Here is a 17,538-nt window from a genome sequence, read left to right as displayed (position 1 = left end):
CCCTGGTGGCGCAGTGGTTAAGAATCCATCTGCCACTGCAGAGGACACAGGTTCGAGCCCTGGTCCAGGAATTTCCCACATGCCATGGAGCAACTAAGCCCATGTGGCACAACTACTGAGCCTGCATGCCACAACTACTGAAATCCTCACGCCTAGAGCCCATGCTCCGTAACAAGAAAAGCCACCACAATGAGAAGCCCGCGCACCGCGACGAAGAGTGGTCCCCGCTCTCTGCAACTAGAGAAAGCCCGCATGCAGCAACGAAGACCCAACGCGGCCAAAAAAAAAAAAAAAGACTCATCAGGAGGAAGATTTCCCCAGGGGTCACACTGTCCCCCACTGCTCTCTACCAGGAAAGGGCTGGGTGGGTAAGAATCCCACCCCCCACACAAATCTCCACCCCAGGAGATCCTATATGCTTTCCCCCCAGTTGGGAATTTCGTCCTCACGTCCCAACACGGGCCTTCTCCAGGGCTCTGGACTAGATTACGTGGGATGGGGAGGAAGGAGGCTGCCTGGGTGCACTGGGACATCTAGGAAAAGCAAGTTCTATGGACTTTCCCCTTCCGTCCCGTCCCTTTCTCTCCCATGAGTTTATGAGTTTCCTGCCCCCGCCTGGCCAAGCCCAGACAGGACTCCATCACGTCTGGGGAGGGAGAGACGGTGGGAGGTGCCAGCAGCTCCCCTGGCTGCTGGCTGAACTCACCTTCTTCCTTTCCTCCCCTTACATCCTAAAGACGCTGAAGAAGCCAGAGAAAAATGGGAGGTGTATTCCTTCCCACAAGCCCACAGCCTCAAGCCCATTGGCTCCTGGGCCTGTAGCTACTTGCAAGGTTATTTACTAGTGACCCTCAGTGGCACCCAGCCTTCCTACCCTCCTCTCACTGAAATTTCCTATTAGGTCCCCAATAGGAAAAGGAGCATATCTAAGGATTTGGAGGGGCTGATTCTGGACCTTAGACAGTGAGGCACTACTCCAAAACCCTGGGACCCATTAATCCTCCAGGCTTCCTGGGACAGACCCACCATGGCCTGTTCGGCCCCAGAACAGTTCCTGGCACACAATGGAGATGTGGTGAATAATTGGTGATTGAAAGCCCCAGAATTGAGCCACTGTGTATTAGAATGTTTTGAGGGCCTGACTGGCTTCAGGCTAACCTCAGAACTGATTCCTGGAGAAGCCACCACATTCATATATTGAATACCTGCTATGTAACATGTATGTAACATGTCCTGTGTGAGCTAGACATTCGTTGGATGAATGAAAACTGCACGACCTTAAACATGACCTTTCTGTCCCTCAGTTTTCCTCTCTAAAAAATGGAAGTGATAATACTTCATCATAAAGCCACTGTGAGAATTACAGTACTTAGAACAAGACATAAAAATAGTCACAGTAGGTGTTTAATAAGTGGTGGGTGGTATTACGAGGGCTGTAAATGTTGGGGTGCGGTGCACAGCTAACAGGTTCAGGGTAGCAGAGCTGTAGGGCATCCGGCAGGGCAGCCGGGGGCTGCTCCGGACTTCTGGGAAAAGCCACTCAAATTCCCAGCAATGGTGTCCAACTTTGCCAGAGCTGCGGGGGGTGGGGTTGGGGGCCAGGAGGAGAGTTTGCTGACTTTTCTAGTGAACTGGGCACTTCCAGCAAACCATCCCTGCTGCTCCTCATCGGCTCCCAGCTTTGCTCACGCCCACCGCCTCCTGCTCACACCTAACTTCTCGGTGAGCAAGACCCAGTAGCACAGCCGTCCCTCCCCCGCTCCCAGGGCCTCTGCTGCCCCCTAGGCTCGGGCGCGGCTGCCAACCCTTGCACCTTCCCCCACCTCCAAGCCCTGTGAATTCTGACATCCCCGAATTTTACCGTCTCGTGAAATATCCCTGCTTTTCCTTGGGGAGCCACCTCTGCGCCCTCGCGTGGCCCGGCAAGAGAGCAGGCTAAGGCGGAGAGGGGACTTGAGGCTCCACGGTCTCTCCTCGTGTTGCCCCCGCCCCCCAACCTCGCACCAGATCGCCACGGTCTCCCGCCGCTGCTCCCGCGGCGCCAGGCCGACACCCTCCCGCGCTTTCCGACCGCGACCCTTCCGGCCCCCGGTCCGGGCCCTCTGCACCCCGCGGCCCAGCCTCACCGCCGGGAACCCTGGGAGATGTAGTTTTCGGCCGCCCTCGGCAGGGGCGGGGCCCACAGAGCCTGATGCGTGTCCGCGTCCGCCAATTGAGGGACCCTGACCCTCGTCGTGGCCGGGCCCAAGAGCGCCAGAGAGGCAGGGCAGTGGACCGGCTACGGAGGCGGAATTTCCAGCGAGGTCTCGTTCTCCGGAGGGCCCTGGACAAGTCCCGTAACATCTGCAATAGTCTGTCTTGTAGGATTTCCAGCGGTAGCCCGGGCTCAGCACCTGGTACCCAGCATGTCCTCAAGGAACCGGTGCCGATGAGACTACCGTTACTGGCCCGGCACAGTTGCCAAAGGCAATTCGGCCCCTAAAAGTGTGTGGGGGCCTGCCCGCCACCCTCCCCCCCGCCCCGTTACTCCCACACATATTTGGGCCGGCGCCCCAGGTGCCCCTCCCTATCCCACCCAAGTTCCCCTCAGTGCCTCGGGCCATCCACAAATACACTCTACCTCTACTCAGAAATATCTGATATTTATTTCCCAACATTTTGATAATTTTTTACAAATCGAATAAAAGGAATGAAGGGGAGTACGTGGGACCCCAGGCCAGGCCTTGGGGTCCCGATGAGAGGTGACGGTATGAAAACTTCTCCTCACCCACAACTCCTGGCCTGCTGCCCTAACCTCTCCTATCAACCTTACCTAAGAGTGAGGTGGGGGCTTTCTGAGGATGTGGGGTTCCCCCCTAGAGGGGACTCGGGGAATCCTGTTTCAAGCCCTGAACTGGGTCAGGCTGGGGACAGGTGTGGGCCCGGACGTGGCGCCGTCGCCGCCTCTCCTGCCTGCGGGCCAGCTGCCGCAGTTGTTTCCGAATGGCCCACAGCACCAGGTACACTTCCTGCAGTATCTCAGTCCCTCTCGACTCCAAAGGGGACCCGGTCTTCATTTGGGAGGTGACTGAGGTAGAACTCACAGATGACTGTGAAAGAGAGAAGATGAGCACAGATGAACAGCTTGGTCTAGGGGGAAACCACTGGCGGAACCACCTGCAGATAAACGGCAAAGGCTTGTCTAATTCCACCTGCTCTGTCAAGCCTCAGCTTGGGCAATGCCTCCTCCAGGAAGCCTTCTCGGGCTGTCTCTACTCTTGTGTTCACCCTGTCATACCACATTTTATGCACTATTTGTTCTGCGGACTCATCTGTTTTCAATACCAGCATGCAAGCTCCTGGAAGACAGGGACCATGTCCGACCCACCTTTGAGTCCCCACTAGGGTTCCATGGAGAGTGCATTAAAATGAAGGCCAGAATGACACCCTCAACTCTGTCTCCAACCCAAAGCTCTCGCCTGACCTCCAGGCCTGTATATCCCACTGCCTCCTAGACGTCTCCCTGCAGATGTCCCTCTTAACACTTCAACTCATCCTGTCCCAACGCCCGAAAGTCATTACTTTCTCCCCTAAGTCGGCTCTCCTTCCAGTGAATGGCTCCAGCCTGTTTTCACGTCTGTCTCTCCCTCGCCCCTCACCATCATGCAATCAACCACTTGGGACAACAATTCTACCTCTTAAATATCACTCCAATCCATTAACTTGTTCTACCTGATGCCTCTCCCCCTGCCCAGAATATTTTATTTTATTTTATTTTATTTTTGACCACACCGCACGGCTTGTGGGATATCAGTTCCCCGACCAGGGAGTGAACCTGGGCCTCGGCAGTGAGAGCGCCAAGTCCTAACCACTGGACCACCAAGGAATTCCCCAGGTGAACTTTCAAAAATTATTATTAATGCAGTAATACCTAATTCAAAACCAAAATAAATTGACTTGGTAGTGATCTAGACACTTCCCTTTTTAAATTAAAATTTTGACTGAGATAATTGCAGGTTCACATGCACTTGTGAGAAATAATAGAGTCTTTATACTCTTTACCTATTTTCCCCCTATAGTAAAATCTTTCAAAACTCTAGTAGTATCATAGAATATTGACATCAATACAATCCACTGATCTGAATTTATTCATATTTCTCCAGTTTTTCTTGTATTCGTGTGTGTGTGTTGAATTCTTCCCAATTTTACATGATATGTGCAGGTTCATGTATCCAACTACCATAGTCAAGATACAGGAGATTTCCATTATCACAAGGATTCCTCATGTTGCCCTTTTATAACCAACCCACCTCCCCCGTCTCTCCCTCCATGTGCAGCCCCTGGCAACCACTAAACCACTAATTGGATCCCCACTTCTCTAATTTAGTTATTTCTGGAATGGTATATAGTATAAATGGAATCATACGATATATAACCTTTTGGGATTGGTTGCTTCCACGCAGCATAATTCCCTTGAGATCCATCCAAGTTGTTGCATATATCAATAGTTTGTTCCTTTTTATGGCTGAGCAGTATCATTCCATGATATATCACAGTTTAACCACTCACCTACTGAAGGACATTTGGGTTGGTTTGGGCTCTTATGAATAAAGCTGCTATGAATATTCACGTACAGATTTTTGTGTGAACATAAAATTTCATTTATCTGGGATAAATGCCCAGGAGTACAATCACTGGGCCATACGATAATTGCATGTTTAGTTTTAGAAGAACTGACCACACTGTTTTTCCAGAGTGGCCACACCATTTTACATTCCCACCAGCGTGAAAGAGTCATGGGGGATAGGAGGGGGACAAGGTGCTGACCTTCCAGCTGCACATCTGCCAGCCAGACTGCAGGACGGAGACCATGAGCGTGGAGACAGATTTGATGGCAGTCCGGGGCAGCTGCAACAGCGATCTCTGCCCATGGCCCGCCTCCACCGCAGCCCTGTCCGCGGTGGTCTTGGCCAACACGCAGGGGCCAGCCACCTTGGAGGACACATCCATCTTGGAGACCTTAGCCTCCTTGGGGGACTCAACCAACTTGAAAGTCTCAGACACCTTGGAAGTCTTCTCCACCTTCAACTCATTTTTCTTGGAGTCAGTGCGTCCTACGATGGTTGACTTAGCTTTGTGTTTCCAGAAGAAAACCTAAGAACCGAGACAGGGAGAGGAGAGACAGAAGAGAGGGGCAGAGCAAGAGACAACAGTCAGGAGAAGGGAAGGCCCAGAGAAGGGCCTCCTCCCCAGCTGTCCTGTCCCTCACCACCTCCCTCTCCGTCTTGTTTGGCCACAGGTGGCCAGGAGAGGAGGGAGGCCAGGTGAGGAAGTGTGGGTTTCTGTGACCTAGAGGTCATTGACCAGCACCTCCCACCCCAGCAGGACAAGAGGAAGGGGCGATCTCTGAAACTCACCCAGCGACTAATCTTGCGCCAAATCCATCGGAAGAACCTCATGACCACAGCCATTTCTCCTGATACACAAGCCCCAAGTAGGGGGCAGAACCAGCATTTAGTTCAGTGGGGAGGAGGACAGGCTGCAGGCCAGTGGCCGCCACCTCAGGGGTCTCTGGGGAGCCTCTAGCGCAGCGGTGAAGAAAGAAATAGAGAATCCAGGAGGAAAGATCCCCCCAGTGACTCATCCTAGGCCCTTCCTCCCCTCCCTGGGACAGGGAGAGGAGTCAAAGTGGATGAGAACCCAGAGGGAGGGAGGGTTCTAGCCCATTGTGAGAGCCTGCCTGGCCCCGACCCCAACCCCCGAGACCCTTCCAGGATCCCCGGAGCCAATCCCTGCGCCCTTGGCCCTCCTTCCCCCCAATCCAAGGAAGGAAAACTAACATTTATTGAGCGCCTGGTACTCCTCGGGCATTTCCCATGTCTGACGTCATGTAACCCTCCCAGTTGCCCTTCAGGTAGGTATTATTGTCAGTACCATTTTACCCCGGAGGAAGCTGCGATTCAGAAAAACCAAAGAACCTGCCCAAGTCATAAATCTAGGGAGCCACAGGGCGGGGAGTCCAAACCAGGTCTGCCTCCAAGATCCCACTCTCAGCAGGTCCCCCCTAGTCGGCCCGGGGTTCTCCTGAAGTGGAGGCTGCTGCTTTCCCCGCTTCCCCACTAGATGGGGTCCGTCTCCCTACCTGCCTCTTCCGGCTAGGCCGGAGCCGAGGCTGTCAGGGAGGGGCCTGCTCACCCACGGGGCCCCATCCTCAGCCAGCTGGGGGTGGAGGCCACGGAGGCCGGCCAGGCCTGGCGAGGGCACCGTGTGCCCGGGGAGCCTGGCCCACACCCAGCGTTGAGACAAGGGGCCCATTCAGGGCCCCCCGCCCCACCCCCAAGCAGCCACCCGGATCCAGCCCACAGAGGAGACACGCTGGGAAGCTGGGGGTGGATCCTGCACAATCACCAAAGGCTCCATTGTTCTCCTGTCCCCCACCAGCACGTGGGCCGACGCCCCCCGCCCCCCCCCCCCAACGCCTTGCCTCTCCTGCCCCTTCCCAGGACCCCGGCCGCTGGCTCCCTTTTCCTTCCGCATCTCCACTCTGAGCCACATTAAACCTCCACAGTCTGGACAAGATCTCCAGGGGAGCCCACAGCCTCAAGTTTTTCTCCCACAGGTGGAAACTGTTGGTGCAGGTCCCGCATCTGGACACAAGCAACGAGATGCCAACCTCCAGATTCAAGTTTCTTCGGATTTTTTAATTATAATTATTATTTTAATAACAACCTGAATCCCAGAACTTCCAGATACTTTCTGTACTCCCTCTCCTGGGCAGAGGAGAGGGGGGCACTCTAGGGAACAAGGTGGGGATGTCTGCCAGGAGGCTCCAAAACCCCCAAGCCATCTATTGCTGGCAGGGTCCCAGAACACTGACCCCTAGGGAGGGAGGAGGGGGGCTCCATCTAACACCCTGCCCTGATGCCCTCCCTCCTCCATCAATGTCTAGGGATGCCCCAGCCCAGTCTCTGGGCACTATGGGGAGATCAAGGAAGGGCGGGGGACAGGCCACTTCTGAGCCTTCAACTCCCATCCCCGGGGATCAGGGGGCATTAAAGCTGCATAGGAAGAGGGGGCAGGCAGCTGGCTCAAGGCCTAGCAGCTGTGGCGGCCCCCAAAGGCACATTGTGAAGGAAGGGAGGCTCAGACTGAGGGCCCATTGGGCGCTGGGGGCCCCAGCCGCGGGACCCCCGAGGAAGGCAGCTGGGCCAGCTGCTCGGGGCTGGCCAAGGCACGCAGCAGTCCATTCTCCTGCTCCAGCGCGGCATTCCGCTCGGCCAGGTCCCGAATCTGCTCCTTCAGCACCTCCACCTCCTCCCGGACCGCAAACATGAGGTGGGACTTCACCAAGTCCTGGGGGTCCAGGGACAGGCAAAGCGTCAGGGGTTCCAGGCCACCCCAACCTCATCCCCTGCCCAGTGCCTTGAGGAGCCAGGTGTGGGAGATCCTCCTGCTCCCAGATGATGGGGGACCACTGGGGAAGAAGTCAAACAGGGAAGGTGCAGGGGGTGGGGTACCGGGATGGGCAAGGATGCTGGACAGAGGCAAGGTCAGGGCTCAAAGACAGAGACAGAGGCCAGGAGCAGGCTAGGAAGCAAGGTACGTCAAGGGTTCAGGAGGGGGCGAAGGACCCCAGGGAACCCAGCTGGGAGCAGGTTGAGGAGTGGAAGTCAGTATTCCCTAATAATGAGGACAGCAGGGATGGAGCACTGGGCCGGCCAACGGAGGCAGGGGCCTGGGCATCAGCACATGAGCCGGGACCTGCTGGGGCCAAGATGGCTTCTCTTACCATGGCTTGTTCGATCTTGTTGTCAATGCCAACCAGGCTTCCGGAGCCACTGCAGAGACACAGGGAGACGAGAGGTAAGGAGGAGGAGCAGGTGCCAAGCCAGGTGTCTGGACACCCCAGCCTGCTGCCTTCCAGGTGCTTCTCAGAGCAGGCTCTGGCCTCCGCCACAAGCCCCATTTGCTGCAGCCTCCCACCCACACCCCTGCCTGTACCTGTGACAGTAGAGAATCAGGGAGAGGAGGGTTTTGTCCATCCCCCGGCGGGGTGAGGGCCGCTGCCCGGGCCCCCCCAGGCCCCGGTGGGGTGGGGGTCCAGAGGCCCCTCGGATGGGGGATGCTCCCCGAGGGGAACAAGGAGAGGAGACACAGCCCCTCTTCCGGGGAGGCCCCGGAGCCATCCCCACCACTCGGGTCTCATACGAGGACACCAGGGACTTGACTGAGACCCCTGGCTGGGCCATCCCCAAGGGAAAAGGATCCTTGGGCGTCCCCAGAGGGAGAGAGCTGTTATCATAAGGACTGCCTGGGGGGCTCAAAGCCCCCCGGGCAGAGCAGAGTCTGGCTGGTGCCAGGCAGGCAGAAAGGAGACGGTGCCTAGGGAGTGCTGGCCTGAAAGATATATACCACTCCCCAGGGCAAAGCCTGGCTGCTATTGGCTCCTCAGGGACACGGGGACCCCCTCCCGCCAGCTCCATGGTGGGCGGGAATTCCCAGACACGGTCAGTGCCAGTGTCCCCTTCTCACCCTGGCACCAATCCCAGAGCGGAGGGGAGGGGGGCCGGCTGAGGACAGTCAGCTGGGGGGCCGAGTCAGGGGAGGGGCTGCGGGGCCAGAGGCCTGGGGCAGGGAAGGGTGTGAAGGGTGAGGGACAGCCTGGCCCTGGGAGGCCTCTTCCCACCTCTGATCCCATCCTGCCCGCTCTGGGCGAACACTGGCCTCCCTCAAGGCCTCAGCTGCTCTCAGCCGGGAGGTAAGAAAGGGAGTGAGGGCGATGGGGTGGGGTGTGTTTTTGATATGCTTGTGGTCTTCCTTGGATTATGAGCACCTCCCTGAAACACAAAGCCCACAGCAGGGATGACCCCTGGGGCCTAGCCAGAGAGTTCCCCTCCTCCCACGGTGAGGGTGAGGAGGAATGGGAAAGTTACCATGGCAACAGAAACAGAGCCTGAAAGACGAGTACAGCCTATGGACCTGGGACCCAGGTCTGGTGTCTGGGATCTTGGAGGGAGCGAGGGCATAAGGAGAGGTGAGAAGGTGAGGCTGGAGGTGGGATACTGGGAATAGGTGCAGGCGCTTTGAAGAGTCCTGGGAACGGAAGACAGGGAAGGGAGAGCAGGTCTGGCTGCAGTTTATTAAGTGGCCACCAGAGGTCGACTCAGGCCTGGCTCAAGGATCCCCAGGCCCAGGCTTTGGGTCCCAGAACCTGCACCGTCCTTTGCACCCTGTCCTCTCCTCCAAAGCTCCCTCTCCCCACCACTCAGGCCCCAGGTTCCTGCCTCACCCTGCAGCTCACCACCCACACCTGTCCAGCTTCTGCCTCAGCTGCCTCGGCCCCAGGGCCAGCCCTCCACCTATGCCTCCCAGTACCGCAGGATCACCAGTCCTGACCTCCAGCCCCCAGTTTCGCCCCTCTCAGGGAAGGTGGTCCCAACATGCTGCCTCCCTCACCCTTGTGCTCCCTTGTCCAGCCCTCTCTCCTGGTTGTCAGTTCCAACTTGCTTTCCTGTGGGGGGAATTAGCGCTCAATCCAAGGTGACCCTTGGATGAGGCCCTGCAGCCAGGAAGGGAGCACGAGGGCACTGGGAATTTTCCATTTCCCATCCAAGCTCTGGGTGCAGAAGGCGCTGACAGGTGGAGTAACCAAGAGGGTGACCAGGCCTGAGAGAGCAGGACAGGATGGGGTGGGGGAAGGACACCTGGGACCCCTGGGGTTGCGGGGAGAGAACAAGTTTGAGAGCAGAGGGAGGCCAGCCAGCTGGAGCGTCAAAGCAGTTTTCAAGCTATTTCAAACCGAGACACCTGGGTGGAGACTGGGCCACCACAGAACTCTCCCCCCAACCACCGGTCCACACAGACACCAAAGAGGGGCAGATTCACAGGAACGGGAACACTGGCCTTGCTTGGCGAACACTCAGTTAAGATGCCAAGTAAGTTGTTCCTTCTTGCCAGAAATAAATGAATAATACAACAATAAACATTTGTCGGCTGATAGATGGTTATCTCCTGTTTGCCTAGTGCTGGAGAGTTTCTGACGGCACTTTCCACTGGCACATTCTAACATTAACACTTCAAGGGACCAGGACTCTGGCAACACAAGCCCTCCCTTTGAGAACCCCTGAGAGAAGGGCTGCCTTGCACTGTGCTGGAATCCCTGAGCAGGCTCAGGAGTGGGAAGCTTGGGGTTGACTGGATGGGATCAGCCTTCACCACAAGCCCCCAAAGCCACTTTGTATGAGTCAGAATAAAATTTTCAAGACTTATTGCCATCTTCTCGATAACTGTCATGACTTCAGGTGTCAACAGTGACTTCAAATGTGAGTGGCGCCCCCTGGAGTTGTGCAGAGCACGACATGCACACCTGGGGACTCTGGCCCTGCAGGACTCTTAGGTCCTGGGGCAAGGACAGCTGTAGAGGCTGGTCTTCCTTTTTGAAGGTCAAATGAAACAGCCTCAAAATGAGGATCAGATGAAGAAACAGGACATCTGGGAGAGGTGGGGAGGTTCTGATGTCGGGGACAAGGGCCAGCTCTGCTCCCTCACCGTGTTTTGACGAGCCCCCAGGGGCCTGGCTGCCCCGTCTACACTCCCTCCCGGATCTGTTGGGGGGGGGGGGCGGGGAGGATGGCTCTTTGCCCGGATTGGGAGAGCTGTCCCTGCCTCTGTCCTGGAGAGAAAGGGCATCCCAGAGATGTTTGCTTCCTCCTCCTCTCTTGGGACACAGGCATTCCAGTAGAAGAGGGGAGAGAAAGTGGCTTTGGGGTCCGACCCAGGCTCCAACAGCAGTCCTGCCACTTACTAGCTGGTGACAGTGGGCAAGTTTCTAAAAACCTTCCTCCTCTGAGTCTCAGTTTCTTCATCTGGAAAGTGGGGATCATGGGGTTGCTCTTAGAATTATGTGAGATAAGAGATAGCATCTGACCCCAAGGAAGCACTGGATAAACATACCTTTTCTTTCCTGAGTTCCTAGAATTCATTCCCTGTAATGTCTGGATTCCCCATGCTGGCCATCTACCCACCTATGCAACCGTCCCCTCATGCATCCATCCATCCACTTATTCGAATAAGTACCTCCCAACTGCCAGGCCCTGTTGGGGGCACGAATTCACCATGTACCCTCTGTTCTCCCATCCCCAGATTTAAGATTGGTCAGGGATCCCCAACTCCCCATCTGGGGTCCAGGCACTTAATACCCCAGCCCACTTTCCCTCTCAAAAGGGAGGCCCCATGCCACTCAGACCCTGTTCTGCCAGCTCCCGGCACACCAGAGAGGTGAGGTGGGGGCTACACACCCCATTCCAGGGGGCCAAGGAGGTGGCCCAGCCCAAACACGCTGGCCCAGCAGGGTGGAGCTCGAGGCGTTGGGCCTGAGCCCCAGAGGCTTGGAGCTCAGCAGAGTAAAGTGGAGGCTGGGAGGCGGACCGGTCAGACTGGGGTGTTTGAGGGGGTGGGACAGAGAGAGGAGGGGAGAGAGGGGACAAGCCAAAAGAATAGAGTTCAGGAGGCTTCTAGAGGCAGAACTCTCTAAGAGAAAGCTGGAAGCTGGCCTCTCAAATCAACAGGGGTGGGGAGGGACAGAGAGCCCTCCGTGCCAGGGAACCTCCCAAGTGGGAGGAGGAGCGGGTGGGAAGCGCTGAGAATAGCAGCGATGGGGGCAGGTGACTCTCCCGGGCCTGGCCGACCTCACACCTCACACATTCCTTAGAGCAGGGAGCTCTGATGCGGCCCTGCCCAGCCCTGCTCTGTCCCTCATTCTCCAAGTGCCTCCACCAGGGCCCTCGCCCTCCATCCCACCGGCCCCTATCACCCCTTCTCTTTCCTCTCTGCCCCCCACCAAGGCCTCAGTCCCTGACTGGAGAAGGGGGGGGCCGCCACGTGACTGGAAGGCAGGAAGAAGAGACTCCGCTGAAATAAGTCCCCCACTTCCCACTAAGCCCCGCCCCTTAGTGCCTTCCAAACAGGAAGTCCCTCCCCCAGGCTTCAAACAGGAAGTCCCACTCCTCCCTCCAAAATAAAAGTGGCGACTCCTTGGTCCCTCTCCTGGGTTCGTATCAGTCCACAGCCAGAAGGGAGCAGCCTGGCCATCTGATTCGCGATTTTGTTCCTCCCCTTTCAGCTTGATAACTTTGCTACGTTGAAACCTGGCCCTCAAAACAGAAAGTTCTGCCCACCGTGCCATGAACGGGACATTCTCCCCTGAAGGGCAAACCCCAGGAGATCCTGCTCTCCTGTGCCTTCCCTGTGACCGACAGCCAGCCTCTGCACAGCTTTGGCTTGGCCTTGGCCTCGGCCTCCGGGGAGTGCTCAGCCCCCATGGTGATCCTAGCACAGAGAACCGAACCTTAGGGACATGCTTTCTTGGTTCCAGAGGTCCCAGGATCCTAAAATAGTCTGCGTGGACTCTGCAGGAGTCCCATTCGCCTCGGTAGGGAGAGGGAGAACTGGGAGGAGACCGACTCCCTATTCTGGTCTCCTGAACATTTGCCAGTAAATTCTTAGGGTTGGCCAGATGATCGCTAAATCTGCAAGAGCTCTGGAATTTGACAACAATGACTCCCTTCAAACTCTAAAAAAGTCTACCATTTGACAGTCCTAAGCCAGGGAGGCCCACCCAGCTCTCTCCACAGAGAGGGAGTAGGTCTCAGATCAGCTTTGCCCAGTGTGTTATGCCCAGGCCAGGCTTCTCAGTTTAAGAGGTCCTCTCCAAGTTCAAGTAGGGGGAAGGACACCTAGCAGGCAGTTTCACTCAGCTTTCCCAGGTGCTGGGTGGGGAACCGGAGCCCACCTACCTATCGTCATCGCTGTCCAGGTGGCCACTGATGGCCAGCATGGAGCGGGCGAAGCTGAGGCTCTGGGCAGCCGCTGTTCCAAAGGGGTCTGGAGACTTGTGAACCAGACTGGCATCGGGGAAGAAGTAGAGGGCTGGGGAGCTGGGGCGAGAGTCGAGTGGGGGCACCTGGAGACAGACAGGTGGGAACTGTCACATTGAGTGAGAGAAAGGATCCAGCCACCTTACAACTTGCCTAGTAGTCTTCCTCCCTCCCCAGCTCTCCCCACACACCCCGTCTTCCGAGGACAAGGGACCCAGGCATCCTGCCCCCGCAGCCCCTCTTTCCCCCGGCTCTGGGGAAGGAGGTACTAGAGACAAGGGAAACAGCACCCATCCTGAGGACTGGGTGAGTGGCTTCCAAAAAGTGGCTCATGGGGTATCGGAAAGGGGCTCTGGTCTGCACTCCAGTACCCTTCCACCACCTGAACTAGGACCCCTAATCAGAGGCCAGTCAGAGACTGTGCCTTCTGTTACCTGACTTCTTAAGGCGACTCAAATGTCACTTCCTCAGAGAGGCATTTCTCCATCCTTTGACTCATGAATTCCACCGAACTGTTCTATTTTTTTATAGCCCCTAATATTACCTGAAATTAAAGTATTTTTGCCTCCCTGCTGCTAGAAGGTACGCTCCAGAGGGCAGAGCTTGTAGTTTGTTCAGTAGCCATTTGTAGAATGAATGAATCCTCAGAAACTGGTCCTCCACCTCCTCTCCCCTCCCCCCTCCTCTACCCATTCTAGCCTCTCCTCTCAAACTTCTAGGGACTCAGGTAAAGTTCTGCTCCTGAGCTTGGCTCTTGGGGGTTGGGGACCGGGAGCAGTTACAGAGATGGAGAGAGGCGGAGCCTGGGCGTGGACCCACACAGCCCAACAGGCGCTGGGGGTGGCTGCAAAAGGGCGGGGGCCACAGGAACAAGATGCCTCTGTGAGGCCCCAGGAGGCCCCAGCTTCTCAGAAAAAGCCAAGAACAGAGAGTCCAGGGTGGTTGGCGGGACAGAACAGAGGAAGGGGGCCCAGGTGGTGCCCCCGGCCCTCCTCCAGGCCCCTGTTAGAGGCAACCCGGGGAGAAGAGGCATGGGGGAGTGTAGGAGGAAGACAAACTTCGGGGCAGGGAAACAGCAGCACAGAGGCAGGGGCACAGGAAGGAATCAGGACGTGGGGGAAGGAAAGGGAACTGGGGGCACAGAGGGGAGAGGGGCAGGGTCTGTGGGCCCAAGGGAAGCTCAGGCAGGGCTTAAGGATAGAGAGAGCTGAGGCTGGGGGCAAAGGCAGCTTGCTTTGGAAGAGTGTGTGGACAGGGACCACTAAAGGAAATGCATCTTCTCCCCTGGGGTAGGAACGGAATGAAAGAACTCAAGAAAAGTGGGGGGTGGCATGAGAGACGTGAGTTTGAGGCCAGGAGGGGGTGGGGGGAGCCGGTCCTGACCGGTCCTGACAAGGCCCAGACACACAGTCTCAGGTTATTTTTATACTGTGGTTTGTGCCCAAGGCCAGGAAGGGGAAAAGTTCTCATCCTCACACTACCTGCCTTTCCTCCTGCGTCCAAGGTGTTATTTTCTCCTTCAGGACAGACACATCCAACATCCCTTGCTGCCCACCCCCCACCCCAAGGACCCAGGCATCCTGCCCCCCAGCCCGGGCTTGTTCCTCTTTTGGAGGCAGGAAGCAGAAAGAGCAAAGGATTTAACTCTTTCTCGCCTGCTCCCCACCTCTCTCCCACTGCATGGTGGCCACCCCCAGTGATTGATCCTGGAGAGACCCAGACGCAGGGAACTGAGACTGACAACTGGGGGTAGAAAGGACAAACCAGCCAACGTCCCATCCTTGTAATGGGTTCCCTCACCCCCACCCAATTCTTCAATGTCTTGGAGAAGTTTGTCTTGGGACAAAGCTGGAGGTGGGGCTGGGAGGGTGGTGAGTGGATAGAAAGAAGACCCCCCCCCGCCACCCAACTGGAGATGGGACTGCAAAGGAGAGATTTACAGTGCAATGCCTACTTTTTGCCCTTCCCTCCCAACCCCAGCAGGCCCAAATACCCCAGCCCTGCCTGGGGCCTCCACTCTCAGTGCGTGAAGAAGCGAGACCAAGACAGAAGGTGAAGGCCAAAGTGAGGAGGTCATATCTCCATGATGGAGAGACAGGACTGGGCTACCTGGAGATGGAGACTCGGGCCAAAGGCAACAAATGAAAGACCAAAGAGAAAGAAAGTGCCGAACGTGGGGAAGAGGGAGCCTAAGTGAGAAAACAAGGGCCACGTGAGGAGCAGGAATGGACTTCCAGGTGAGAGAGCAGGAAGAAAAAGGACGGGGCTGTCTGATGTGACAGACAGGTGACAATGGAGCGAGGAGAGATCAGTATGGAAGTGGGGGCCAAGGTCGAAATGGACAAGCACCACCCCTCAGGTGTCTCCCCCAACCCTGAACCCAGCTCTTACCTGCCCCATCTCCTCTGGAGCAACCAACTCCATCCTCAGCCGCAGAGCTCCATCCTTCGCACGGGACACTGGAGGGGTCCCCGCTGTTGAGCCCCCTGCTTCCACTTCTACCCTCAAAGAGGGCAGGGGCGTGGCAGCCCGGGAAGTGCCTGCGCTATCCCCTGTCCCGGCCTCTGGGGGGCGCTGCTGGGGCGGGGAGGCTGACAGGGGGGTTGTCTCCAACTTGGCCTTGCCGGGCACTGCCAGCTGGCCCAGCCCCCCGGTGAAGGAGCGGGCCTGAGGTCCAGGGGAGGTGGGGGGCGGGCGGAGCCAGGACGTGGGGCCCTGAGACAGGCCTGCCTGTGGGGCAGGCGCAGCCAGGCCCAAGCTGGCCAGCTCCAACCTGGAATCCAAAGACCTGCCCCCGTTGCCCCCTGAGGCCCCTCGAATCCCTTCCAGGAGCCGGCCAAAGCTAGGGGGCTCCAGGTCTCTCTCGTAAACATCCACACATGTCCAACGGCCTCGGCGATAAGGCTCTCCCAGGCCTTGGGGCAGCTTCACCACCCGGAAACGGGAGGCGGGGGCCCCAGGCGGTGGTGAGCCATTCCGGGGGGTGCCCTTGCCCCCTGGCTCGGGGTTGGGCTCCTCATTGGGCAGGCGGGGCGGGGGCCCAGTGGGGGCCGGCAGGGCAGGGGTATCTGGACCCCCTGGGCTCCCCGGACCCTCGTAGTCCGTGGTGACGCTGGTGATTTGGAAACTACTCTTCTTCTTGCCCCCACTCATGGTCCCTGGAGCTCAGGACTGGGCCAAGGTGGGCAGGGGGGCAGTGGTGGCTCTTCGAGGGGCTCAGGCACCCCTGGAACAGGGGGGCCACATGGTGGGGACATCAGGGCCCCTGGGGACGTCTGGGTCCGACATGGCAGGAGGGCCTTACGGGAACTGGGGGTGTCTGGTTGGTGAAGGGAGAACAGGGTAGGGGAGGCGGCGGGAGCTGGGGGGGCAGGGGCAGGTTTTTCCTGCTGCTGTGGCTGCCACCGCCGAACTCCAGAGCTGAGTTTGCAAACTGGAGAGAGAGAGAGAGAGAGAGAGACAGAGAGAGAATGTGTGAGAAAGCAGTGGGCAGGCCACCTCCGGGGCTTCCTCTCTGGGGAGCGGAATGGGGGGAGGAAGGGGAAACCGCCAGAGACAAAGAGACAGAAATGACAGAGACCAGAGCAGAGAGGACAGATTCGGGCGGGCGCAGAGAGCAGGAAGAGGCGGCCCAGACCCAAAGTTGGGCATTTCTCGCTGGAATTCAAACTCACAGGACCCAAGTCGTCCCAAGAGCAAGGGCTCCAAGGCCTGGGTGAACAGGAGTGAAGCCGCTCCTCAGCCCGACCAGGCCGCCGGGAGGCCTGTGCTGGGCCACCAAGGCCCCCCGCACCCCAGCTCCCCCATCCCTGAGGCAGGCCCTGCCCCGCCGCCCCGGCGCCCCGCCCAACCCAGAGCCCTACCTCTCGGCCGCGGCCACCGAGCTGGGCCGGGGGTCCCGGCCGCCTAAGATGTTGGGTTGTCCCTTCCCCGGGGCCTCCTGGCCCCAGCAGCTCGGGGGCGCAGGCGGCAATCAGAGGCTGGCCGGTCCTCTTCGGGGGCCGCACCTCGCCCCGCAAGGCATCTCCGCGGAAAGTTTGCTGTCCAGAAAAGAAGGAACCCCCGCCTCCTTGGCGGAGCCCAGGCGCAGCCTCCGAAGCCCCAAGGGTCTGCGGACCGATGCGGGAGGGGGCGGCTTAACCCCGGATCCTGTAGGTGGAGCCGCCTCGGTGGTCGTCGCGGCGAGTGGCTCTCCCAAGTCTCCTCCCGCGTGGCACCGCTGGGTCTCTCTCCGCTCCTCTCGGTCTTTCTCTTTCGGGGCTGTTGACAACCCCCACGCCCGGAAGTCCTGCCTCCTCGGGCCTGCTGACTGCTCCTCTCCTCCTCCTCTTTCCCCTCTTCCTCCCCTTCCTCCGCCCTTTCTCGCTCCTGGGGCTCCCAGCCAGCTGGCCCGGGGCCAGGTCTGCCCCCGCCACTGCTGGTGCTGTTGCCGCTGCCGCTGCTGTTCCTGGGGCCCGGGACTGGCTGCCTTAACCCCACACCTGCTGGGCCCCAGCCCAGCTCTTCCTCGGAGGGAGGGGCCGCGGAGGGCGGAGAGAAAGGGGAGGAGTTTGCGGGGAGGCCCGGGATTCCCTTACTTGTAGGCATTTGCTGCCATTGGTCTACAGACGCACGGAAGAGTGGGGAGGAGCTTACCAGGATCCCGCTGGGTGTCTGCCACTCTCATAAGCGCCCAGTAAATTGT

The 17,538-nt window shown here is 58.0% G+C and overlaps 2 protein-coding genes and 1 long non-coding RNA gene across 4 annotated transcripts; all 3 read right to left on the bottom strand.

Annotated features, from left to right (window-relative positions):
- Nucleotides 1–1,386: 1,386 nt before the first annotated feature.
- On the bottom strand, nt 1,387–2,486 carry LOC309613249. The gene is made up of 2 exons (XR_014235605.1): nt 1,862–2,486; nt 1,387–1,576 (listed from the first exon to the last, which is right to left on the bottom strand). It is a non-coding gene; the product is annotated as an uncharacterized lncRNA (long non-coding RNA).
- A 137-nt stretch (nt 2,487–2,623) lies between these two features.
- SPACDR (sperm acrosome developmental regulator) lies at nt 2,624–6,516 on the bottom strand. Its single transcript, XM_082361330.1, has 3 exons — nt 5,397–6,516; nt 4,807–5,133; nt 2,624–3,089 (listed from the first exon to the last, which is right to left on the bottom strand). Exons 1-3 carry the CDS (start codon nt 5,448–5,450, stop codon nt 2,856–2,858), a joined length of 615 nt encoding a protein of 204 aa, XP_082217456.1. The 5' UTR covers nt 5,451–6,516; the 3' UTR covers nt 2,624–2,855.
- A 143-nt stretch (nt 6,517–6,659) lies between these two features.
- LOC309613857 (TSC22 domain family protein 4) lies at nt 6,660–17,364 on the bottom strand. Of its 2 annotated transcripts, none has more exons than XM_082361320.1 (5): nt 16,718–17,364; nt 15,246–16,287; nt 12,774–12,940; nt 7,769–7,817; nt 6,660–7,332 (listed from the first exon to the last, which is right to left on the bottom strand). In XM_082361320.1, the coding sequence occupies exons 2-5, from the start codon at nt 16,005–16,007 to the stop codon at nt 7,123–7,125; spliced, it is 1,188 nt and encodes a 395-aa protein (XP_082217446.1). In that variant the 5' UTR covers nt 16,008–16,287; nt 16,718–17,364; the 3' UTR covers nt 6,660–7,122. The 2 variants fall into 2 exon arrangements, with proteins under 2 accessions (XP_082217446.1, XP_082217447.1); XM_082361321.1 differs by lacking the exon at nt 16,718–17,364 and adding an exon at nt 16,529–16,677.
- Nucleotides 17,365–17,538: the final 174 nt, after the last annotated feature.

The sequence above is a fragment of the Balaenoptera borealis genome (genome assembly GCF_965194805.1).
Source record: "Balaenoptera borealis genome assembly, chromosome: 16".
Taxonomy (NCBI): domain Eukaryota; kingdom Metazoa; phylum Chordata; class Mammalia; order Artiodactyla; family Balaenopteridae; genus Balaenoptera; species Balaenoptera borealis.
The sequence above is the reverse complement of the archived record's forward strand: the minus strand, read 5'-3'. Positions and strand labels throughout refer to the sequence as shown.

Coding starts and splice junctions, on each gene's coding strand:
- SPACDR (XM_082361330.1), bottom strand. CDS start 5,450: ATGGCTGTGGTCATGAGGTTCTTCCGATGGATTTGGCGCAAGATTAGT. Junction 5,134..5,396: donor GGCGCAAGATTAGTCGCTGG/GTGAGTTTCAGA, acceptor CTCGGTTCTTAG/GTTTTCTTCTGGAAACACAA. Junction 3,090..4,806: donor GGCAGATGTGCAGCTGGAAG/GTCAGCACCTTG, acceptor TCTCTTTCACAG/TCATCTGTGAGTTCTACCTC.
- LOC309613857 (XM_082361320.1), bottom strand. CDS start 16,007: ATGAGTGGGGGCAAGAAGAAGAGTAGTTTCCAAATCACCAGCGTCACC. Junction 12,941..15,245: donor CTCCAGAGGAGATGGGGCAG/GTAAGAGCTGGG, acceptor GTCTGTCTCCAG/GTGCCCCCACTCGACTCTCG. Junction 7,818..12,773: donor CTGGACAGCGATGACGATAG/GTAGGTGGGCTC, acceptor GTGTCTCTGCAG/TGGCTCCGGAAGCCTGGTTG.